The following is a 26,588-nucleotide window of genomic DNA, read 5'->3' on the forward strand; positions in this document are numbered from 1 at the left end:
AGTGTATTCATTTAAGCTTGCTCTTTAAAATGTATACTTCCTTACTGTCCAATGTTTAGTTTCAAAAACAGTTGTCAATTCCATTGCAAATACATTATCTTTCTGTAAATGCTTAAAAATACAGCAGGATAAAAAAATTTGGTGTGTGTGTGTGTGTGTTCGTGTGCACCCTTGTGTACACAAGGCTTTCAGTCAGTGTTCTTCCTGATGGCCACCTGGACAAGTCCCTGAAGTTTTAGTGGCAAACTTTTATTAGCTAAGAATGAGTGGCCCAAGATACTTAGTTGGTTTTGTGTCTGCAGTGAGACTAGAAAATGTTTTTTTTTTTATTTGAACATGTCATGTACTGCAAATATCCAGACTCTTTAAATAAATATTTTTAGTGAAAAGCATGCATTAATACAATCAAAACCAATACTAATACAATACTAAGTAGCAAAAGTAGCAAACAGAAAAACAGAGTTTATCAGATGAATATATTCACTAGTTAATACTGCATTTTACAATTTTGCCATTCAAAAAGTTCTTCCATTCTGAGCAATGGGAAGTTGGTGATGTGCCATTGCATTGTCTTTTTTAGTTTGTTTTTATAGTTAATAAAGCTCATCTGCAAGTGAACATGTTGTCATGATGATAATCACATAACTACTCTTAGTTAGATAAAAATGGCCCACAACTGATTGGTTCATAGACCAACTGAAATGTTCTGTCCAAAAAGAAAAGTAGTCAACTTATTTTATTTTTCTTTTAGCATATCATTAGATGCTACATCCTATTAAATGGTATACAATTCTTTTTCTGAATGTTTTATATCCATTGTACTGAGAAGCACTCCCCAAAGGATCCTCAATTGCTCTCAGTTGACATGTTTGATTCTGTTTGCTTCTCCAAATGCCTAGAAATATGTATTAGACACCTGCTGGGAACCTGCACATTGTCCACATTCCCTAATAACCAACCATCTGGAGACAAGTGCCTATTATTAGATATGATAAAATGCACTCTATATATATTGGTAGATGTTATCTATCATATAAAGAATTTACAAACTTATCCTGCAGTGGTAGACATACTGTATAAATGAAATTCTTTATAAAAAAAATTCCAGCTGTGCATTGCTATGTTAGTGGATGCAGATAATTAGCCTCTTAGTCAATATTCATAACATATTGGGGATGGTAAGGACAATATCTGGTCTGTAAATAACCTTGGAACAAGTAGACTGTATTATTTTGAGCCATCCAACTTTGTGCCCTGATTTGAAACTGTAAAAACCTGATCATGTTTGCAAAGAATGGGAAACCTGAATGTGACATTCAAATAATAGCTTGAATGCTTTTTTAGTATCACATATGAAAACTGCCTCATAATTAACTCTTAGATAATCACGGTAATCATGGTCTCTGTGCGTGTGTCTGTGTGTGATTCTATTTCTTTATTCTAAGCAGTATCTTCAAGTACTTTATTAGCAGTTTTGAAAGTTCTCATATTACTGGAAGAGCAACTTCCCAGCTGTCTAAGTCCAAGTTTCAATCCATAGAGAGGGCCTTAACCAGAAATTAGAAAAACATGGAATTGGTTTTGCAAATATGGAGCCAATATGCAGGAAAATGACTATATGGATGTATATTTTAATCTGTCTCATAATTTTTATTCATGTTCTACTAAAAGATTGGGATGCATCTTGAAAAATGTATCCAAGGTCATTGGCTATGTGTAACTGAGCATTGACTTGAGTCCAAGAGAGGAAAGGCTTTCAAAAAGTGGCAGTGACTGTTTACCATTTCAGAGATGCATGATGAGTTTTGGTTTTGGAATTTGTTTATACTTGGCAATCATTTTAAGGAGATTATTGTGCACTTGTGGATTCTTGAATTATTTCCCACTATCTTTATAATACTATTCTCTCTCTCCCTCCCTCCCTCCCCTCCTCTCTCTTTCTCTCTCTGTCACAGTAAATTCAGTACTTTACTAGTTTGGGGTAAACCAAATCTCATCAATGCATTCCAAGAATGTGGCAAAAAGCAAAATAAGTAATTGTCTAGAAGACTTCATTTAAATTGTCATGGTACTATTGCTTGGAGTTTACTACAAGCTTAAGATCCTTATTTCTTAAGAAAAAGCAGGAAAGAACGATCTCTAAGCAAAAGGAAAAATCCAGAGGGTAATTTCTCAGAAATATTTGGTTGTATCCATCTTTTCTTTTTCTTTTTTAAATAAATGTCTATTCATACTGAAAAAACCTGGATGATTTAAATACACAGATATACAAATAACAGATAGCACCTGGTATGTGGGAACGCATTTTATTTTGATAATCTTACAGAATCCATAATCAAGAAGAGTTAAACAGCTAAACAGTTAAAGAGACCTGACCTGCTGAAGCAACTTTAGATAGGAAACATGATTTAATTTACATGTGGCTGAAAAGATAAACATTTATTTGTACAACAGTCCCATTTAATGTTTCATTTCAACTTTCCCTTATCATCTTTCAGACTCAATTTTCTTGACCATGGTCACACTGACAATTTGCTGGGTTAAATCTAAAGGACAGAAGAGAATTGTGCACTTCTACATTTTGCACTGGGAACTGTTCCCCAAAATATTTAATAAAAAATTATTCTTTATTTATTTGCTTGTTTTGATCATCTAACAAGACAGATATTTATTACTGCATATTTTTCTTTTACCTTGTTTTCCACAGCAAACAGAAAAACCTTGATAATTTTTAAATGTTTCTTCATAGAAAGTAGATGACTTATATCTTGGGATTTATTTAGTCATTTGTTTCTCCTGCTCCCTTGCTTTTTTATCAAGTCATCAAATGATACTTTGCTTTGTATCTACAAAGATCTAGGAGACTACTACTGTAAAAAATTAAGATTATCACTTCACACTGGCGAAGTACATTGCTGAGAATCACATCTATATGAGTACATAGCCTCCCTTTTCATCAAGAGTGCATATACTGTGAAAGCAATTGAAGCTGTTATTGCAAACTGTGATGCTGTATATAACATATTGCTAAAAGATCAAATTGATATATGTATATTTCTTTAATAGTTACTTCACATATGATATGTTAACTTTCTATTTTTTTCCATTTGCATTGTAAAAATCTAAAGGAGGAAACCAAACATATGCATCCAATGTATTATCTTTTATTTTTGCCATGGAACTAAAAGTGCCTATAATCTATATAATCACTACCTAGAAATTAATACATTTGCCAAATATTGCATTCAATAAGTATTTTAATATAACAAACAAATCTTCTTACATGGTAATAATGGTAACAAAAAAGAAAAGAAAAGAAAACTGTGAGCATAGAATGTTGTAAAATAGTATCACAGACAAAAACACTAGTTTTTGAAGATTCAACTGAACTTCATAGTACAAATTGACAGTGCCAATTATTATGTTTGGGGAATGAAAATATTGCACTAAGAGCAAGTATTGTTAATTAAATTATTTGGAAAATGATATTATTGAAGGTGATTATTTATAGGGAGTTGTGATATTCTTATGAGATTATCTTGGGCCTCAAAAATAATACTTAACATAAATTACAAATAAAAAGGTATTTCACAAAGTTTTCAAGTGGACTAATAGAATGGGAATAATCTGAAATCTCCAGAGATTATACTATAGCAATGTTAAATTTAATTTTAGCACTTTTATGTTCATTTTGTTTCCAGTATATACAACCTGCATTGGTGTAAAAACTTGGAAAAGGCTATACCATTATAATAGGAATTATATCTAGTTTAATTCAAATCTTAATGACATTTTAAAATCAAATTACTTGAGCTGAACTAAAATAGAATATTAAGCAATAATATCCTAAAATTATATGATCAATTGTGGTGTGAGGTTTTTAAAATTGGTTTCTGAAGTTGGAAAAATGACAAAACTCAGATGTTCGTATCATATACAATCCATTAAAAAAAAACATTGATGTTGCAGGCACTTTAGCTATTGCATTTGGGTAGAATCGATGAGCAAGAAGTTGGCTTAACCAGGTGTTGTAATATTTTAAGTTGTCAACTTCTCTTCTCACATTGTCCTCAGTCTTTTCTTTGTGTCATTCATGAGTGTAAAGCCCACACCCATATCCCGTCTAGGGCCTTGTGGAAAAGGAAAAAGCATCTGGAGGAGGGAATGGGTAGAATTTTATCAGATACTTCCAGAGGGAAGGGGACTCCACCCTTCTGAATTCCTGCCACATGGCTGCAGAAGAGCAAAACTAAAGATTCATGACTAATGTTGCTCAGAATGTCCAAAGGTGGTACTTATTATAATTATTGGCAGAATAAATCACAAATACTAAAATCTTGGCTTATCCAGTTTGATTTTGCATGTCCTCCAGCAAATGAAATTCTGAACCTCATTTTTAGTCACATAGCAGAGTGATATTAATTTTGGCAGTCTGAGGCTAAGTGCTAACTTTTATGCTTCACATTTACCTTCAATCTGAACTATTTGAGCCTCGGTGGCTCAGTGGTTAAAGTGCAGTACTGCAAACTACTTCTGCTGCAATTTGGCAGATCGAATCCTACCATGCTCAAGCTTTACTCAGCCCTTCATCCTTCCGAGGTGGGTAAAATGAGGACCCAAATTATTGGGGGCAATATGCTGACTCTGTAAACAGCTTAGAGGGGGCTGTAAAGCACTATAATGCGGTATATAAATCTAAGTGCTATTGCTATTGCTAAGTGCTAAGAATCATTAGAATTCTCAGTTATAATCAGTTGGTCAAATAAGAGGATATACAGTTATAGAACATAATTTGTAGAACAAGGCTATCAAACTCCCAGCCAGTGGACCAGGTGCATTACGTGCTGGCCATACCCACACCCGGTTTAGCAAAGAGGAAAAAAGTCTCAATAGGTCACATGACACTGCCATGATGACGTAAGTTTGATGCCCCTGTTGTAGAGCATAAAGGATACAGAGGCCATTCTTACATTGCTTTAAAATTTTGCAAGAGCATTGCTTGGAAGGCATGAAAATGCATACTGAGGATTTCCATGCTAATGGAAATTTACAGAAAATCCAGCCATTGTTGTAGTGATGTATTACTAATAAAGACAGGTTTTAGATTGCTACAGCTCAGTGGTATTATAGATTGCTAGTATGGAAGATTTCACACTGAAATAATATAAGACTTGTATGTTGTAGACAATTGTTTTTGAGCAAACACCTATACACAACAAGATTTAACAATTGACTCCAGAGTTTTTGGACTTTCTCAAAGACAAACAGATATACAAACTTGTACACATGTACATGCATATAGAATTTCCTACATGTATATATTATCTTAGGTTTAATTCTATTTCCCAAGACTATATGGTTGCATTAGATAGTAAGCTGTAGTTAAGGTGAGCATATGGAGGCAAGGAGGATTTACAACTCTGCTTAACTCATTGGCTTGCTTGCACATAGTTTGAACATGCAAAACAAAAGCAAGGTTACAATGTAATTTATTCCATTTAACAGCTTTTACAATACAATAAACAATAGTGTATACTTATTCCTCTCTATTCCTAGGAAGATGTACATCTTGTAATTATTTCATCAAAGATATATCTATCACAGTCACAAAATGATTCACTAAGAAACGGGTATGGGTGGTTTAAAGAAACATAGATCTTCCTTAAAAAGAGAAAAGGATCATTTTGCAATTCATCATTTTTCTCTTTTACTTGCTTTTTCTTAAAATGCAGCTCTAACAAACATATGTAGTTTGATATAATTCTGTTAAGTGTTCCATTTTAAGAACAGAAAAAAGGCAAATGCACAACACAGCTTCCTCTGCATTTAATATAGCCAGTGTCTTCTGCATGTAATACAGATGACTGATTTGAAGCATTCACCTAAGCAAGGGCAAACAAATTTTCAGGTTCCAAAGCTAGGTATGAAGAAATCAGTCATAGTTCAAAAAGCCATGGCAAGTAAAGACAGATTTTTCATCTGATTTATTTCTTTCCTTCCTTAGAAGGAGTTTTATGTTGTAAATAAAAGGATGCAAAGGATCCAGACAAATGCTGCAGGTGTGATGATTCTATAGCCACACTCAAAAGAATAGAACCAAATTGAAATATAGTGGTTAATACACTAGATGCAGCAAACCCAAAGTTCATGGATTCAAATTCAGCCAGGCAAAGGAATGTTGCATCTGAAACTGATACTCTGGTGGAGTGGTTGAGGAACAATTACACAGAATGTTTCTGACTATTGTGGAATCTCCATCAAATTGAAAACTCTGATTGAGAATGAAGAAGACTTCTGAAGGCTTGATGTCTTTTGTCCTTTGTAAGGCAAATTCTACAATGACCAGAGCAGAGATTGGCTGCCCTAGATAAAATGAAAAAGAGGAGGGTGTAATTGTATTAGAGCAAGGATTTTGATGCTAAAATAGGATTTCTAAGTTGAGACTTGAATGTAAATACAATATTTTGCCTCATACATCCTGGACTTCCTCTTTAACTGACAACCTCTTCCTTTCCTCAATAATTATAATACCCCTATGGTTTCTCTTGCCCCTTTTAAGAAAAGCAGAGAAAAATCCTTCTTGACATATAGATTGATGAAAGATTAACATGTTTTTCACCCACCTTAGTTACTCTTCATAAGGTTGTCTTTAAAGGTAAAATGTTTATAGTAATCACATTTATTACAGTTATGGTTAAGGTTATAGGAAGCATTTTTATATTGCTTTTATATTTTTATAAGTAACTCAAGGTGGTGAACATAGTAATAATATTCCATTTTTCCTCACTACAACCATCTTGTGAGGTGGATTAGGCTAAGTAAGAAGATTGCCCAAAGTCATCCAACCAGCCTTCAAGCCTAAGGTGGGACAGAATTCAGTTTCCTGGTTTCTAGCCTAGTGCCTTAACCGGTTTATTTCTGTTTGTAGAAATTTGATATTAAATTAAATTAAGTTCATCTTATGGAGTAATTCAGATTCTCAAACAATAAGTTTTTCTTTTCAAGGATCCATGGAATTCTAACCATTAAGGAATTATTTGCAGTACAATATAGGTTCTAAGTTTTCATTTTGCCACATGTCTGTATATTTGAATAATGTATACTCCGTTGAATTCTGGCTACAAAGCTGATTTGTTCTTTCCATGATATCACCCATCTGAGAAGGTTTACAAAGAACCAGATCTTTAAGAGTTAGCAGATAGTTCATGCTCTCCCCTAGAGAACTATTCTTCATGTGTCTTCTCTGGAGTGGAAACATAAGCAGAATAGATGAGCAAGGAGCTGGCAAAGGAGTTGCTTCAAACAGTATTCTCCTGGGAGAGAGCCCTGCACAGGAAAGAGGGGGAAAAAAGCCCTCTGGAAGAATGGTTGACATCAGAACTTCCTGAAGTCTGCTATCTTGATGTCATTTGTTTTTTTTTAGGGAAGTGTGATGGATAGGTGAGACTGAATATGATCCAAAGTCTAGATACATTTCTAATATTTTTTTTATTTTTTAGGTGGAATAATTATAGACTTACTCAAGGATGTATTTTCATAGCTTTGGTGCCATAACAGAAAAGACTCTTTTTCACACTCTACCTCTAAAGGTTGTAGGGCATATAATCTATTGCCATCTATATTCAGTGATTCAGGCTCTTCACTTACAAGTGACTCAATGGAACTTGAGTAGATATTCTTTTAGATGAGTAGGCTTAATTTTCCCATCTATTTTGTTCAACAGCTTGGGTGCTGCTAATAGTGATGAACCTGATTTTTTTTTTTTTTTTGCATGAGTTTATGACTGTTGTGGGTGTGGAAATTCTTGTATTTGTGGTTGCTGTAATCTATATTCAGGGCTTTCCTGTGGGAGGCACAGGGACAGAATGTTTATTTGAGCATATTATATACATACAGTGAGAGAGCTTGCTCATGTTAATCTATTATTCTCCATTGTTTTGTCCATAGGAGCTTTATATAAACCAAAGTGTTTGTGGGAATCTGAAGTACTAAAATAACCATTAGTGTTATATTTTAACTGATTCATTTTGCTGCCTTGAAAGATATCGATCCATTATTTGAAATACTGAATTATACCCAAATGTGAGACCCAATATAATTGCTCCCATCCTATTGAAAAGGCATTGCTGTTCTCAATCTCCTCTGAAATAATAATCATACAATTGAGGAGGCCATTGAAGCATCTGAGCACTGTATTTCATACCACAATCACACATAAACTACATGTGGGTCATGTAATTCATAATTATCTGCCGCAGTTCTTCAAATATTCTTTTAAACTAAAGGGATATCATATGCTCTAGTGAATTCAGTTCAGCGGAATTATTGTTTGGTGCTCAAATAAGTCCCTACAATTATTTTATCCTTATAGAAAGAGTATAGACTATGTTTCTCAGGATTTTATTTCAAATCCCATTTTGTGTCTCAAATGTGATCATATATTATGAGAGTGGCATTAGTAAGACTGAATCCAATGCCTCAACACACATTTTTATATACTGTATACAACTCTTTCTTTTCTACTAGGCCTGGATCATTTCAATAAATTTGTTTCCTTTTGAGCCATGGTGATACTTTAAAAACTGGAAATTCTAGGTTTTTTATTAACTCAAATATACATGTAACCTTGAACAAATAGGAACAATCAGAGCAATGCCTCAAGGACAATGATATTCATTTCAAATAGACCTGATGTCCCTCTTTAAAGAAGTATAACCAGATAACTTAAGAGTTCTCAAACTAGGTAGGGCCTTAACCCTGGCTTGGTTCAACACACTTTCATTAATAGTCTTGGAAGGGAAACACAAAGGCATCCATTTAAATTACCCATGTGGAGTCGCCAAATGTATGCTGTGAGCTGCTATTCCTGGTTACCCTGAACAGTATTATCTAAAACTTTTGCTTTCAGATTCAACGGATTCCATTTTGTCAAGATTTTGACAACTTATATATAAGATATATAGCAATTTGTCTGACTGATCTGTTTAAATAACTGATTAATCAATATCAGTTTTATGTATATAAAGTGTTTTATGAATTGGTTATTGCAATAAAGATTCTCCTCTTCCTCATCCTGTAAACAAGTTTAACAGAAAATACTTTTCCTACTATGTAAGAAAAAATAGATAAGATACTAGCTCTTTGTTACATTAGATGTAAATGTATAGCCCTTGTTTTAGCTGCTCCTGAGTTTTCTCTGCAGCTAAAGTCTTGTGCTTCAAGCAAACTTATTTGCATTTGAATTACCAACAAAAACTATTTTAAAGACTTTTTTCTGATTAGTTTAGAATTATTTTATATTTAAGATAAACAGAATTTCCAAGATACTATTTTAAGTCTCAGCCTAAACATTATGTGGAGTTGCAGTTCAAGTCCCAATTTGACACCATTAAAAACTATGGCATTTTGATCATGCATTCACTTCCTGAATAATGATTTTTATTTTGAAATGTATCTTTTAAGTTTATCCTTCCATGTCACCTGTAAAGGGTTAAATGTAGTAGTGCAATTCCTATTTTCTTGGGTTCACAAACTATAAGATTTGACCCAAGGCTTTCATTTGCAGTTTACTAGCAAAAGTAGACTGAATGTTCAGTGAACTGAAGGATAATGTGCTCCTCTAGGTAAGATGCCCAATGTAGATTTAAGCTGATCTAGAGCCACAAGTATGCTAGCTTACTTCATGGCACAAACTGTCCATTTTCAGAGCCTTACTATCTCTAGATGAAGTCATTGTTTCCTAAAGAAACATGGCAATGGTTTTTGGATATTTTTGCTGGAAGAAAGCCTTCTGAGGAAGGATAACTACTCTTTTGAGTAAGTTTATTTGTTGTTAAACAAGTCACCATGTCTTGTATTATTTTAAAGGGTGCAACCAGATGAAATAGTATGTGATCCATGGCTGAATCACTCTGTTTTCGACAAATGCAGCTATGACTGAACCTGAGTCAGATTAGAGCACTATACATCAGAAGAGCTTTAGACTTTTCCTGTTGAGGCTTTCCCCAATTTTATTTCATTCTCACTGACAAGCACAAACTTATTTTGTCAAAAATAGAATGGAAACATTTGATTCTGTAAACAGAACACATAAAGAGAATAAGGTCCCTTTTTAAGTGCTATGTTCCTAATTTAACTAGAGGGCCCACAACTGTTTTTTAAACAAAGGAACTGAGATCTTGGAGTTCTTTCCTATCACCTCACAGATGTGCGAACACGCCACTAATGACACCTCTCAATTTTATTATAATATTGAACACAAAGCACTGCACTCTTGTTCCCTCTTATGTGACAGCATCACCTCAATGTTGCTGAATGGGTCAGAATGTTCTGCATTTTCACTCTCATGGTTGAAGCACTTCTAAACTTGTTTGATTTACAGCTATTACTAAACCTCAGCTTAAACATGTGAGGATCCAGCATTTAGGCTTCCCCCTCTAGAAAAAGACAAGTTCCCTTTTCCAAGATATTTCTTTTCTTGCCTTAAAAAATCAGGCAAGCATGCATACCCAGGAGGCAGACAAAAATGATCAAATTTATATACATTCCCAATTTAGCACCTTTATTTAAGCAGAGAAGGGGTCAGGAATATTTAAAGCAGTTTAAAATGAAATTTAACCACAAAATTTACTATTCAAAATTTAAGGGATTTACCTACTTAAATTCATTAGGAACCTTAAACTCACAGAACAATTCCTTTGATTTCTATAACGTATCTAATCATTAGTCATTTCCACACTCTTGAAAATGCAGGTTTCTAGTGGGTGGGAAGAAGGAAAATTCCATCACATGTATAATCTGATATCCTGTCTTCAAGGCAATTCCTACAATACTTGTTTTTCATAAGTGACAGAAAAATCCTGTGGGTTCATGCAGATTTGAGAATGCCTGAACACATTCTTTGTCTTCAGGTATAGTCTATCAAACAGAGAGGGGAGTCAGAATCTGCTCCAATGTGCTAGTTTCATTTTATCTGTTTCTTTCTAGTTTCTCTTTGTGACAGAGACAGAACAAATATTGTTACTGAAGAGTGAGAGAGGGATCATGATTACGAAGTAGTAAAACAATGGAAAAACATAGGTATTTTGTTTTGTTTATCACAAGTTATGATTATGTGCTGTTAGGTCATTTTTTACTCTTTTCATCCATGTAAATATATTTTCTCCATGACAATCTATCCCTAACTTGTTCTTTCAGATCTTCTAATGATGCACTCATCACCACTGTAACACAGTCCATCCACCTTGTTACTGGTCATCCTCTTTTCTTTCCTTCCACTTTCCCAATATTAGAGCCTTTTCTAGAGAGCTAGGTCTTTGCATAATGTGTCTAAAGTGTGTCTGAGCCTAGTCACTTGAACTCAAGGAAGAATTTTGTTGTGATTTCTTTGATTATTCACTGGTTTGTTTTCTTAGCTGTCCATGTATTCTCAGCAGTCTTTTCAACACTAAAGTTCAAAGGTGTCAATACTCTGCCTATCATGCTTTTTTCCAAATTTCATTTGCATAGGGTGTCATAGGGAATACCACGGTTTGCATAATTCTTATCTTTGTAGGTGTAGATACATACCTTTGAATGTTCTCTGAGGCCTTCATGGCTTCTCAATCAAGTGCTAGTCTTTGGCATATTTTTTGACTTTTTGTCCCTTTACCATAGATGATTGATCCTAAAAGGCAGAAGTTAACTAGTAGCATTTTAATTTTATTCATGTTATATTTTATAGTATACACTATCTTCGGAGGTGGGATGCTACCAGTTCTGCCTGGCTCTATAGAACCGGTAGCTCTGAAGAGCAGCAGACACAGAGCCAATTCTGTGTCTGCTGCTGTTTGACCCACCCGCCTGCCCGGGCTGTTGCCTGACCTTTATTTCCTGCTTTTTCAACCACAGCTGCTTTGCGTGACACAGCTGAAGTTGAAAAAGCAGTAAAAAAGCAGTTTTTCAAACACTGCACACCTGCGTGCAGCGCTTATCAGCTGTCCAGGCAGCACAGCTGAAGTTGTAGTACATGTGCACGCAAAACGTAATCACCGAAGCGGTTGTAACACCAATTGAATCCCACCCCTGGACTATCTTCTATTTTGTTTTAAGTTGCCATCAAGAAGCAGGATTATAAATTTAATACTAAATCAAATGAAGACTATAAATCTAATTTTTTTCCAGTATGTAAGTAGGTTATATTAAGAAGATTTATAATGTCTGTAAATTCAGCAGTTCAAATATAAATCAAACACTTAGTGAATGTGTATACAAATGAGCATGCAACTGTCACATGTCTACAATTTGGATACAAATACATGCATGTTAGTTCTTTTGCAAACTGGAATTTGTATACAAATAACCTTTCATGCAGTGAATACAAAATAATGTCTGGCTAACACTATGGTGAACTTGCATCGTTAATACACACATTCTGAGCTATGTTATATGAGACATCAATTACTCTGTTTCAGGCATTTGGCTCTAAACATTTGTTCTAGATTAATTTTAAGATAATCCAGAATTCTTGGCAATGGAAACATATCCTTTTGCACAACAGAATGTTCTTTTAATAAGGCTGGTGGATATAAATATACACCTTTCCCAAACACTGGAAAATAATTGATTTCTTGTTCTGCTTTTAGCTTTTTGACCTATAGGAAAAAAAATACTATGATTAAATTCCTCTAAAACATACTTTCAAACAATTTTAAAAGAAGTTAGAGAAGTATGGCTCATGGAAGGAGCACAGGACAAATTGTCTGCTTTCAGAAACAATAACAGTATCACATAAATTACATTAGGTATCTGCAATATTTTCACAAAAGGGAACAAACAAAGCTGTTGTGGAATGTGGGTTATAAAATGAAGATTTAAAACTTGTTCTCTTGTTATCTGAGTTTCAAGTCTGTTTTAACTTTTAAAGAAAAAAATATAACCACAATAGTTTGAAAGTCTGAAATTGTAGTATTTGTTGTTAGAATCAACTAAATAAAAAAAATTTTTTTTGAAAGATTGAATGCATTTAACCTAAAATGGCAAAATAATTAGGAATAAATATTTTAAGGTATCAGTGTTTTATTACTGGAATTATAAATGGAAATATTTTCTTAAATATTACTTAAAGAATTACAAAGAATTAGGTTAAAGATAGCTGCCCAGATGTTGATAAATTCCACTTTCTATGAGTTACTGCCAGCACAGCTTAAAGTAAAAAGGACTGTAAAGTTGCAATCCAGCACTACTGTGGATAATTCAGAACAATTTTCCAGACAAAAACAACATCAATTACTAAAAACATCTGTATACAAATGTATGTATTGTGATATGAAATACTTATTCTAATATAAAACTTTCTTGCAAAAAAAAATGGAAAGGGGGTGTGTGTGTGTGTGTGTGTGTGTGTGTGTGTGTGTGCATGCTAATTCAGTTACATCTTTATTCTTTATTTCTCTAATTTTCTTTGTGTCCTGCATCAAAAATTCCTTAAACTAGCTATCTTTCATTCTACTCGCATTTTTTGTTCAATCCTACCTTTAAAGCTTTCCCATCTGGTTTCTGCCACTATCATCCTCTGAGTGGCCCTTACAAAAAGTATTTTCAATGCCCCACTTCCCAATCCAACTGTCCTCACTCCTTCATCTCTATAAGATCTGTTCAGTCTTTGATATTGTTGGTTATTCTCTTCTGTTTGATTTCCCGTTTATCCAAAGTTGTCTTCATGATTTGGTTCCCAGTTGGTTCTCTTCAAGTTAAGCTCTATCTCATCAAACTCACTATTTTCAAGATGACATGTATTTTCTGTCTTTGATTTTTTTTCCCCCCCTCAGGTTTCTGTACTTGGCGTTTGATATGGTTTCTGTCTGTCTATATTAATTTTGTCACTGGTAGGACAACCTAAGATTTCAGATGTGTATTGATAGCATTTGATCATACACACACACACACACACACACACACACACACACACACACACACACACACACACACACATATATATATATATATATATATATATATATATATATATATATATATATATATATATATATATATGATCTGTACTGATTGCATTGTACTTGTATGTATGATCTGTACTGGTTGCATTCCAGATATAACTGGGGGAAAAAAGCGAGCAAGGATAGGATAAAACCATCTAATTTAATTTAACTTGAATTACTTACAATGAACACAATTACTACCCCAAGATGAAATAATTCACCTCTTCTTTCATATAAGGAATTGCATATAGGCAGCATACTCTATGGCTTGGGAAATCACAAAGAGACATAACATTTTACACCTTCATTAGCTGTGATACTGTAATTTTCAATGCAATGTGTCTTCAAGTCATTATTATCAAGCACTGCTTTCATTGTTGCTCTGGTGCCTAGGCAAGAAACTGTCTGCCTTCCCTTTCCTCTTGATCTTCCACAGAGAGGAAGGGGTCAAGCTATTTTCTTGTCTGTAGGCCAGACAAGGAATAATGGATGGAAACTGAACAAGGAGAGATTTAACCTGGAAATAAGGAGAAACTTTCTGACAGTGAGAACAATCAACCAATGGAACAGCTTGTCCTCAGAAATTGTGGGAGCATCATCACTTGAGATTTTCAAGAAGATATTAGACTGCTATTTGTCAGAAATGGTGTAGGGTCTCCTGCTTGGGTGGGGGGTTGGACTAGATGACCTATAAGGTCCCTTCCAATTCTGATTATCTGTTATCTTCCATTCCCAAATTGTTCGACTGCAATGGACAAAAATGTACATGTGATTAATTTTCTCATAATACCTTTCTATGTGTATATATTACATGCTTGTGGCTTTGAAATACATGATCTCTCCTGCTGAAATGTGGATATATTTGTTCTTTATAGTCTAGCAAGAGAAATATATCATATGTTGGAAAATATAATAGTGCTCCAATTGCAATCCCCACTTTTAAATCATTTTTTCTGCTCACTGTATGACCACATAGGTTCACTGCTGCAGAAGAAGATCTGCCAAGATAGAGGCTTTTTAGGTTTCAAGGGTTATACTTCAGGGGTACAGGAAACTGTTCCATGGAATATAGTTGCTTATCTGCTTTTCTATTCTGTCACATCCCTTCCTGTAAATTTTAATCATCCAAAGAGCTTCTGCTCCACCCTTTCATCTTTTGTATTCTAGAAGAAGCTGGCCTGGATTAGATACTCCTATAACTGCCTCCCTGAATGCCTTCTTGTGTTGATTCCATCCCTCAAATTCCCTCCCTGAAATTCACATTTTCTTCCTTTTTTTTTTCAGAATAAATTTAACCTAAGCCAACATACAAGCAATTGAACTAATAGCCTGTCTTTCCCAGATTGATCTCTCTCTCCCCTTCCTGTCCCCCAGCGCTTTCCTGTTTATTTTAAATTGTGAATTCCTACAGGGATCTGTTAACCTTCCACTTTGTAAATTCCATGTATTGGGATGGAATTCTATCTATATACCATTGTACTGAAATTCTCATTATCATGACCTTTAACTGGGTGCAACAGAACATGATAGGCAACAATTTTTGAACCAAAGTACCTTAAATAGACTAATTTACAGAATAATCTGGGACCCATTATTCTGGAAGGATTGAAACTGGAAAAGTTGTGGTTGCTTCAGTGCTAATGGATGCTGTTGTCCGCTTTGCTTCTGCTACATTCACGTGAACTTCCTTTTCAATGTTGCATGATAGTTTCCCAGGAAGGAGAGAGGAACAAAAAAAGAAGGAACCCACATATATCCTTCTCAATCCATTCCACCACCACTCACAAGCTCCCCTGATCTCTGCCACTTGTCCACAAACTTTTCCTGAATTGCACTGCCACCATATGCCTTTTCCAACCCATGTAGGACCTCTTGCACATCTCCAGACTCCATGAAGAAGGAGGGAAGGAAGGAAGGAAGATTTCTGAAACTCTCTGCCTGCTTTCCACAAGGAAACACAATGGGGAAACCACCAGGAAGTTAGAAGTTGCTTCAGCTCCCACTGTTTTTGTCTACAAAATGGTCATTCTGCTTCTCTGTTTAAGTAAGGAAATACCTCTGAAATGATGACCCAATGGGGCATAGGTTGTCCAGTAAATAATAATTAACAATGAATCTGCCTCAATTTCTGTTGTGTTGTTGTATAAAAGAAAAACAAGCAACATTAATTTGTTGAGAAGTGGTGACCATTCTTGCAAATATGCATTTTTTTATTTGCATCAAGTAAACTTTCTTCCATGAACAATAAAGAAAGGGACTCCATATTTTTGTTGTTGTTGCAGCATTTCTACTTTGAGCCTCATCAAAGAGTCTTCTACAATGTCAAATTGTACTGGATAACTATAAATATTTTACATTTCCTTTTTCCTTTTTAGAAAATCGAGTCTCTGGTGAGGAAACTAATTCAAGTAGTATTTCTGCAAATACTACCATTGCTGAGAAGTTGGCAGTAATCACTACTCCTAGTTCTGCTCCTAGTATTACCTCTTTAAGCTCCACTATAACATCACTAAAAGGTAAATTGGCTTCAACATTTCTATGGAATTAGTTTGACTCATTTAATCATTTATGATAAAAACATAACTTTCTCAAACTTTCTCAAATTTCTGTTTTCCCATCTTTTCTCATTCAGCTAATATTCTGACCTGGAAAAAAAGGAAATATTGAAATTAATTTTAATTGAATAATTATTAGTACAATTTCCCAATTTTTCAAGAAACTCTTCAGTTTTTAAATATATTTTATCAGGAATGGAATTTTATAAGTATAATTTTACCTCTAGACATCAATTTATCACTTCCCCTCCTCTACTTCCAGGCTATTACCATGTTTCTCACAAAATAAGGCCGGGCCTTTTTTTTTTTTTTTTTTGCCCCTGAAAAAATGGCTAGGCCGTCTTTTAGGGGGTGACTTAATTCCCTCCCTGCCCTGCTCAGGTGGGCAGGCGGCAACGGCTTGGATGTTGACCTCGGTGTTGGTGGGGCACTTCATATCAGGAGACCTTCCGCCACCGTTGCTTTCCTTTCTTCCCATGCTGCCACAGCATTTAGAGTAATGCCGCAGCATTTGGCACAGTCACGCACGGCCAGCCAGGGCTCCTCCCTGCAACTGGAGCCTGGCGGAGACACTCGGCTTCAGGTGCTCCTGTCACTGCCTTCCCTTCTCCTTCAAAGGCAAAGCCAATTCTCTTTAAAACGATGCCCTACTACTGGTACGACAAAGCCTCCCCTGCCTGAGAGGACAGCCCAACCCCACATGGGAAGACGAATCTCCCAGAGCGCAGGATCGGCCCACCCTGGGAGAAGTGTCCAGCTGCCATCCATGCTTGGCGCTGAGCAGAGCGCAAAGAGCTTTGCCTGGGCCACCCGGCACAGCTGACAGGCGGTCCCTCCTGCCCGGTGGCAGAACTCTCGCCAAGGCAGCAAGTGCCTCCCTGCCAGGCCCTCCGCTCCTCCTGCCAGGGCCACGCCGGAGCCAGGCAGGCTGGGCAGAGCTGGGAAAGCGAGCCATGGGTGCGCGTCCGCCTGCCAAGTGAAAGAGCCGGGCCAACCTGAGCTTGGCTTCCTTCCCAAGTCCCTCCAGCCCGAAGGGACCACTGGGAGAGGCCGCCCGAGGCAGTGATAGTGCCCACCCATCCATGGACAGGGAGGCAAGGCGACGGCCTGTGCTGCATCCTCCTCCTGCTGAGATAGCGCCTCTGCCTGATGCCCATGCCACTGCAGTGTTTGGAGCTGCCGGAGCATTTGGAGATGCGTGGGGATGGGGACGGGCTGGGCGAGGGGTGGAAAGGATGGGTGGCTTCAGGCTCTCTCCGCTGGACCCACTGGCCAGGGAAGCAGCATTGCCATTGCCTCGCCTCCCTGTCCACAGATGGGTGGGTGCTATCACTGCCTCAGGCAGCCTCTCCCGGTGGCCCCTTCAGGTTTGGGCTGGAGGGACTTGGGAAGGAAGCCAAGCTCGGGTCAGCCCGGCTCTTTTGCTTGGCAGGCAGGCACGCACCCATCGCTCGTTTTCTCGGCTCTGCCCAACACGCACGGCTCTGGCACAGCCCTGGTGAGATAAGCACTCGCTGCCTTGGCTCTGCCACCAGGCAGGAGCCCCCCCCCCCCCTGTCAGCTGTGCTGGGCACCCCAGGTGAAGCTCTTTGTACTCTGCCCGGCGCCAGGCAGGGATGGAAGCTGGGTGCTTTGCCCGGGATGGCCCGATCCTGCGCTACAGCCCCGGGAGATTTGCCTCCCCACATGGAGTTGGGCTGCTCTCTTGGGCAGGGGAGGCTTTGTCGTACCAGTAGTAGGGCATCATTTTTAAAAGAATTGGCTTTGCCTTCGAAGGCAAAGGGAAGGCGGCGACAGGAGCGCCTGAAGCCAAGTTTCTCCGCCGGGCTCCAGTTGCAGGGAGGAGCCCTGGCTGGCTGCACGTGGCTGTGCCAAACACCACGGCATTGCTCTAAATGCTGTGGCAGCATGGGGAGAAGGGAAAGCAACTGTGGCAGAAGGTTTCCCAATACTAAGTGCCCCACCAACGCCGAAGTCAACGCAGGCAGCACCATATCCGGGTATGCAACAAAAGTACTTTCTAACGGCAAGCCGCCCCCCCCCCCACCATTCCCCCCCATTTCGCATGCTTAATATAGGCCTTAATTTGGTGGGAGAGGCTTAATTTGATTTTATGCCTATAAAACATGTTGGGACTTCCTATTGGGGGAGGCCGTATTGTTGGAGAAACACGGTATTTTAAATCAAACTTTGAGCTGGTGTTAAAATACTTTGCTTATTATGCAAATGTATTGTTAAACATTTGAAATGTTCAGATCAGATTTTACTATCATAGATCAGTTCAAAATAAATTCAAAATTAAGATAAACAACTCCTAAATAGTGAGTTGTGAACAGCAGAATTCACAATTATGAAGGCTAAATGTGAGTAACAATTAAAAAATAGACTAAAACTAACAATAAACAATCATTTTTTCTGGAACAATAGATATTTACAATATGATTATTAATAGAGTATAGCTAATACTGCAGTTAACAGGACAATATTTAGCTATGTTCAGTAAGACAAAGTTCAACTGATCAGATAGCAAAAGGTAAAGAGAAAAGGAGAGATTAAGACATTAATCTAAAAATAGGGATAATAGCTCCTGACGTGAAATAACATAGTGAACAATACAATACTACGCAATACAACATGGCTCAATATCTGTATTGTTCCTGTGCCAGAGGGACATAGTCTTTACTCAAATGGAATGTCCTCATATGTCCCCTCAGTGAAAGCTATTGGGAAGGCATTAAATCTAGCCAAAGATAAACATCTCCTAAATATAGAGACTAGTATTTGATTAAGTGTTAAGATATTTAAAATTTAATAAGTGGAGCAACAAAGGATTGGACAATGAGTAAAAACACAGTTATAGCTAATTGGTTAAAGAGAGCTTAATTGGTTGCTGTGAGAGTAGAGGAGTTTCCTTATTTCCTGCTTTTTTTCTCTGTATGCTCTCTGTGGTTTATCTCATGATGTTCCTGCTGTGTTGATTTACCTAACAATGCCCCTGTTTGCCTATTTTATTTAATGTAAGTATATTTATTTATATAAAAATGCTTGTTAGTGTTAGCATCTCTGGCTCCATTTGGACACCAGGTGCACAATTCCCTAACATTAAGATATTGTGATAATTAGAATGGTTGAGAAAAATTACTCAAAATATATTTAGGTATGGCTGACTGATTCATCTGAAACTCCAGATCAAAATGTGCTATTTGAGATCATTAAGTGCATACTCATAGCCCATCAATTTACACAAAAATGTGAAAGCACAGCTGCCAGTTCTTTAGATGGTATGGGTCTTCATACGCATCAAGTTCTTTCCAAGAAGCTGGAATGTTGTCACATATCACCATAGTATATGTGCAGATCTAAGTAATGTGGCTTTTTGTAATTGATAGATGGAAATCTTGTATCTTTATCCATTTCTCCCTCATCTTTTGTAGAAATTGATCATGTAATCATTTGAAGAAATTGACCATGTATTCAGAAATTGATCATGAATTATTATTATTATTATTATTATTATTGTTAGTCAGCCAAATGTTTAGACTGGATTTGGCATTTTTATCTACCAATCAAGTCTTTTATTTCTTTCCAGAGACATTAAGCAATGGTACCAAGCCAGAGACATTTGCCAGCATACCCACAACAAACTTAACTTCACCAAATACAACAGCTAAGTCGTTTACTACACAGTGGAATGCAATATTGACTACTAACAATGAGACAACAACTCAAAGTTTAAGTTCAACACCACTTCTAACACATGAACCTACTAAGCCAACAACATATAATTCTACCATTTCTGTTATTACAGCCACAACTAATAACCGTGAGATGGTAAGATTGTGAAAATTTAGGAAAATAGGAAACATTAATTATATTTGTATTATAGTTATTAAAAAGAGGAAATATTAATCTCCTTTATTGGGACCATTATTTTAAATCAACGATTGGTGTATTAATCAGTCTCATCGACATGGTATTTCAGATACTTTTGCAAAGGTGCCAGCCTATATTCTTCAGCTTCCTGGATGATTACCATAGGTGCTCATTTATTTCTTTGAACTTCATCTAGGCTTTTTCTTATTTCATTTTATTGGGGAAGAGAATAGATGTGTTTACATAACCTTTTTCCTCAGCAAAGGAAGCTCCAACAGCAGGTTGGCAAACTGCCCAGAGCACAAATGTGAAGGGAAGAGAGAACATAAATTTGCAACTCCCAGCCTGTGGTCTTCTCTGATGCGCTTTCCCACATTCAGTTTTTTTTATAGCATTTGACATTCAGACACTGTAGTGTTCTACATGACCATTCTACTAACTACTGTTTTGCTACTGTTTTGTGTTCAGAAGATGTAAATTGTCACACAATCTCATTTTGCTATATGAAAATGTACCTGTGTACAAGTAAAAAATAATTCAATGCAATAAAAATTGTTATTGTATAAACTTTGGCCTTAGTCTGAATTTACATTGACTCTGTCCTCAGTATTGGAATTACAAAGCCAAATATTCCTAAAACAAAAGAAACTGATGCTAAAGTAACATATTCCTTGATACTGACCCTTCTTTCATATATCTGATATTTGATTGCCTTTTGAGGAAGTTTACTTATGATTTCAAGTCGATAACATTTACATTCAGCAGATTTGTTTGATTTGACACCTCCATTTCAGGTTACCCTGAATATCAGTTGTCTTTTCAGCCATGTAATGCTATTTGTCTGATGGAAGCATATAAGTTTTTGAATTATGTCTCCTTTCAGAAAATGGTTGAAAGTTTTCTACATTAGAACTATGAGAATATTTGTGCTTTATCAGGATGCAGCAGGACTTTCTTGTTTTTTCTTTGAAGACGTTTCACTTCTCATCCAAGAAGCTACTTCAGCTCTGACAGGGTAGTGGGAAATGGAAGGAAAAACAAGGAAGTCCATTCCCCACTATCCTGCCAGAGGTGAAGAAGCTTCAAGGATGAGAATCTTCAAAGGAAAAACAAGGAAATCCAGTTGCCTCCTGAAAAAGCACCTTTGGGACAACCATGACCTGGATGACTGAGAATCGCTACAGAATTTCCTAAGATAATTATCTCTTGCATATGTCTGCCAATCTGAAGTTTGTAATTATCTTCACAGGTATGGCTCAGTGTGTCCCCATCACATAAGGTGAACTAGTATTTCAGAAATAGCCTTCTTGGTGTTGGGGTCTCTATTATAGAATAGACTTCTCAGGGATAGTGGCCTAACACCTTCTTTGTGGTCATGTTTACACTAAGTTGCTGGTTTGCCTGCTTAATACAACTGTTTGTTTAAAATCACATGTAAGCATAAAAGTATCTTTTTAGTCATTTCTGTTATACTTGGGGATTTACTTTTTCCACAAGAAAAAATATTTGTGCTTTTTTCTGTCACATTTTAGCAATATTGTTTATTCTTTGTTCTTGAATTATTCAATAAGCGCATATCAATAAAGGAGAATATTTGTAGCTCAGGGTTGAAATTAGTGGTCCTTGGTGCTCTCTGAACTTAACTGTTTTCTTGCAGATGTTTCATTACCCAAACTAAGTAACATCATCAGACTAGTACTGATGATGCTACATAATTTGGGTGATAAATTACAATCAAGCTCAGAAAGCACCAAGGACCTTTCAAGCACATATTAATTAATTGGTGATTTCATGGAAATACAATTAGCAAACAAAATAGACAAATGACACCAGACAAAGGGAAATACAATGATACATTCTTTCATCCTTTCTTTTTTAGTTCAGCGTCTCATGTATGAAAATCAAGCAGCTGCCTCCTGCCACTGAAGTGGTATGCTTGGAACTCTATGAAGTCCAATCTTGTGTAAGTAGACAGGAAGGAGAAAATGGCAAGAGAGGCATTTGTTATAATGGAGGTTTTGCTTTGCTTTAAGATAAAAAATTGAGGGTGGGGGGATTTCTTGGTGCAGAAGATCCAACATTGAAAAGTAAAAAGTGATGGTTATCCTCCACCCATCTTTAAAACAATCGGTGTTATTTGTTTCTATTCAGTGCAAAACTGCATGTATTTCAAATGTTCATCGTGACCCATTTGGTTCTAGATTTTGACAATGCTTTGTCCCTAAAACTTCATGCATTCCATTTGTTAAGTTTATAAGTTGTCCAACGAACTCCACCCAGCATCATATTTACACACCAGGCACTTTTTCCACTACAGCATCGATAGTTGTAGGAACAGCATAAAGCTTCTCTATGTCTATAAGAGGGAAGGAGAAAGAGAGTAATGGCTCATTTGAGCCCAACAGATGAAAAGCATAGATATCTGGACAAAGGGAAAGGAGGGTAAGTGCTGAAATGAGCACTGTGAGATTGTGAAACAATCCATCCATTGCATACTTCTGTGTGGCATTGTGAAGCAAGTCTTTTTATTGCATGGTGATGTTAGGATGCCAATTTCTTAATTTTGACATCATTGTGGTTAGTTCTTAGCATCTATCCTAGAGGCTAGGCTGAGGTAAGAATTCATGGCATCCTGTTTTTATAGCAAGGAAAGTTAAGCTGAATTGGAGGGGAGATTGTAAAGATTTATGAAACTGATTAGACATTGACTAGAAAGTTTTAAATCCAGTTGGTTGAGAATAGTTTTGAGTTGAAGCAGCAGAATGGTGGGATAAAGCAAGAGTTCCAGAAATGGGAGAATGGCCTCTCTGCAAGTCCCACAAAATTTCTGTCTTGCAAATCTTGAAATGAAAGTTTTGCAATTTGGGCTGTACTATAGCTAAGCCAGTAAACAATTAGATTGAGCATTGCACTGCAGAGGCAGATATAATGCCAACATCCCATGTCGAAATGTCCAATAATGCCAGTTATTGAAAGTTTGTGCTAAAGTAATAGTTAGAAAGATCTGATATGTGCTAGAATGTATGAAAATTATTTAAGCTGAAAGCCTTTCAAAAATTATGTTTACCATCTGCTCACTTAAACTCCTATAGTAGTTCACTTTTGTAGCATAGGCGCCACCTAGTGGGGTGATATTTAAACAAACACATATGTGTGTTAATAATTTATTTAGAATTGTGATAGAAAAATGCAGGTTAGCTACCCTTTATTTCCATTCATTGATACACCATATTGGGGATCTTTATTAGGAAACTTTATCAGGTTGATCATGATTGTTATTTGAGTTACTATACATGATTGAGAACCACGATTACTTCTCTGCAGGATTGACATAATTTGTATGTTCCTGTAAATGTGTGAAATTAGGCATTTTATAGAATGCCCTAGGAAATCTTCAGAATGCCAAAAATGAGACGTCAAAGTATGAAATGCTTAATATGTCACACATTTCCTGGGACTTCTATGCAATGCCAAAAGGCAAAATGGCAAACTATAAAATACTCCCCCTAAAATACCATTCTTGGCTTCTTTGTTGCAACAAGTCTGGTCTTTTTAATCTTATTTTTTCCTGTACTTTATTTTGAATTTTTATTTTATTTTTCATATACTGTATGTTAGTCCTAATGCTAATCCTAACCCTTTTCATGATTCTCTTTTCATACTTTGCCTAAATAGCTTTTAGCATTCTGCATAATGCCTAGATATATATAATACCTAGAGAAAGTATATAGCATATTAAAATAACACAAACATTACATACTTTGCCTAAAAGGACGTGCATTCTATAGATTTCCTAAGCATTCTATACAATGCCGATTTTTCACACATTGCCACTAACGTATATATTGAAATCATTGATTGGAAAGCCTGGAAGCTGAAGTTCTGATACATCTACTGTATCAGAAAGCACCAAATTAAGAAAACTGCCTACAATGAATCAGGATGTGAATCTTGTACAGAAATAGCCATTTGACTGAAGCTCTGGCTTTGTCATCACAACTTTTGATAAAGGTTTATAAGCCTTGGAAATCATGTATTAGCATATCCCCAATGCATTACCCAATACATTTTAGTAATATTATTCAATAACAATTCTGATATTAGTAATGGCTTGTAGATTTTATTAAACTATTAATAACTGGCTAATAGTGCTGTACTGGGTAATATGACACTACACAGCATTCAAACAAAAACAGCTAATAAGCAAAAATTGTTATTAACTAACAAATTGTGAACATTAATTTGTCAATATGAAGCACTATAATATATTCTATAAAATGAAGCCACAATCAGTGTTTGATTTCCATCTGAAACATTGTTTTTATTCACTGGTATATGGACAAAGTATTTTTTTCATGAACAGAAATTTTTAATAGATGACTAAAAACCCAGGTCATATTTCCTTTAATTGTGATGACCATGCGTGTTATTGGAGGAAACATGGTTGGTGATGATATTATAATGGTATGATGAACAGGAAGCTATTATAAAATTAATCTTTGAATCATCTATTTTTATATCTTTTTGTAAAGAGAATGAAAGATGAAACAATTTCAAGCAAAATCAGTTGCATAAGTGAATATTCCAATTATAAACTTAAATGTCACTTTATAATTTATTGTTTTATAGTTATTATTACTCAATCCTACTTGCTAAAATCTTCCACCAGCCTCCATTCAATGGGAGACATTATAGTAGCTGATGCATCTAGGAGGCATCAATTTAAATCTCTAGGTTTATGTGCACTTATATTTCTTTGTTGTGATCTTTTTCACATACCACAGAAACTGAAAATGTACTGTAATGTATTATTGTCTTGAACATACACACCATTGGCAGATTTATCTCTTGGCTAATTTTTACTGGAAACTGGAATCAGGCCTTCTTTCTTTGTCTCATGCATTATTTTTAAGACTGATTACTGTGTCTGAGCCACAAATAAATAGAATGAACTCTTTCACTTGTTTGTCTTTCTGTCGGGCTTTTTCCAGTAAGCTGGTCCATTCACTAGAAAGGAAACTCTGGCATTCTCTCAACAATTATTTCCAAAAAAAAGAAAAAAAAACATAAGAGTGTTTTTCCTCACTATCCCAAACTAATATCTGTGGGAATAGTTCTTTATTTGCATTCTTCCATTTCCCTTGCATAATGCATTCTGTGATTGTTTACATTTTTTGCTTCTATTGTGTAGCTTTTGTTTATTCTATTGGGCCACATTAAATCACCATTTGACATTTTTCAGAAGCCAGTTAAGCCACCTGAAGATATGAATTGATATCCCAAATCCTAAATGGATCGATATGTAAAATCATACACTAAGTGCCTAACTATCTATGAATCCCCCAGCCAATAGAAAGTTATATACAAGAAATCTTCATTTAGTGACTGGCTCAGACTGTGAGTGCAGTTATGAAAATGATAAAAACATAACTTTGCATTTCCTTGTATTTAGGATTGTTGCAGGTCTGTAAATCAAAGCAAAGCTGAAGTAAGTCTTTAAGACATTTGCAGTTTCACTTACCAATTGCTTTGCTTAACAATTGGGCTACTTTGTTCAACTGTGATTGCTAAACAAGGACTATATGTAACCCAAAGTAGACTGGGTGAAAGATTTCTCCCTGATAAATATTTAGATAGACAGACAAACATTTATATTTTTGTTTTACTAAAGGGAAAGTTCTGATTATGCTTCCTGTATAATCGATTGTGACTAAAAGTAGGTTCTTTATCTATAGTAATGCTACCTCTGAATTAAATACTGCACATGGAAGTATTTATTTTTACTAGCCATGAAACTTACTCAGGTCCATTGTACGAGATTTAAGGAAGGGCAGAATTTCAGGAAGATTCCACATAGACACAGCATGAAAAAAATGGTCTTTTGCTCCCTTGCTGCCCATCAGTAAAATTTTGTGTGTATATGTTTGCTGTAAAACATGGATTTCATATATCCTGCTCTGAGGGGAGTAGAAAAGATCTCAGCAACTGCATAATTGCCTTTCCCATAAGGTGGCATAGGGGCAATTTACCAGGAGTATTTTTTCTCCACAGCTCCCAAGCAGATCCAACCCATTTTACAACTTTCTTTTACCTGCTTCTCTTTTTAGTGCAAATTTGGCATTCATTCAAGACAGTTTTTTATATAATTATTGTGCTGATGAACAAACAGATGGACAGAATC

The 26,588-nt window shown here is 36.1% G+C and overlaps 1 protein-coding gene across 1 annotated transcript in view; it reads left to right on the forward strand.

Annotated features, from left to right (window-relative positions):
- CD34 (CD34 molecule) overlaps positions 1 to 26,588 on the forward strand; it is a 39,080-nt gene that overhangs the window by 1,636 nt on the left and 10,856 nt on the right. The window contains exons 2-4 of the mRNA XM_026713003.2: positions 16,355 to 16,495; positions 20,124 to 20,365; positions 22,287 to 22,370. Coding sequence (XP_026568788.1) covers positions 16,355 to 16,495; positions 20,124 to 20,365; positions 22,287 to 22,370 — 467 coding nt within the window. The remainder of the gene's footprint in view (positions 1 to 16,354; positions 16,496 to 20,123; positions 20,366 to 22,286; positions 22,371 to 26,588) is intronic.

The sequence above is a fragment of the Pseudonaja textilis genome, chromosome 3 (assembly GCF_049901715.1).
Source record: "Pseudonaja textilis isolate UNSWEBS1 chromosome 3, rPseTex1.2, whole genome shotgun sequence".
NCBI classification, from domain to species: Eukaryota; Metazoa; Chordata; class Lepidosauria; order Squamata; family Elapidae; genus Pseudonaja; species Pseudonaja textilis.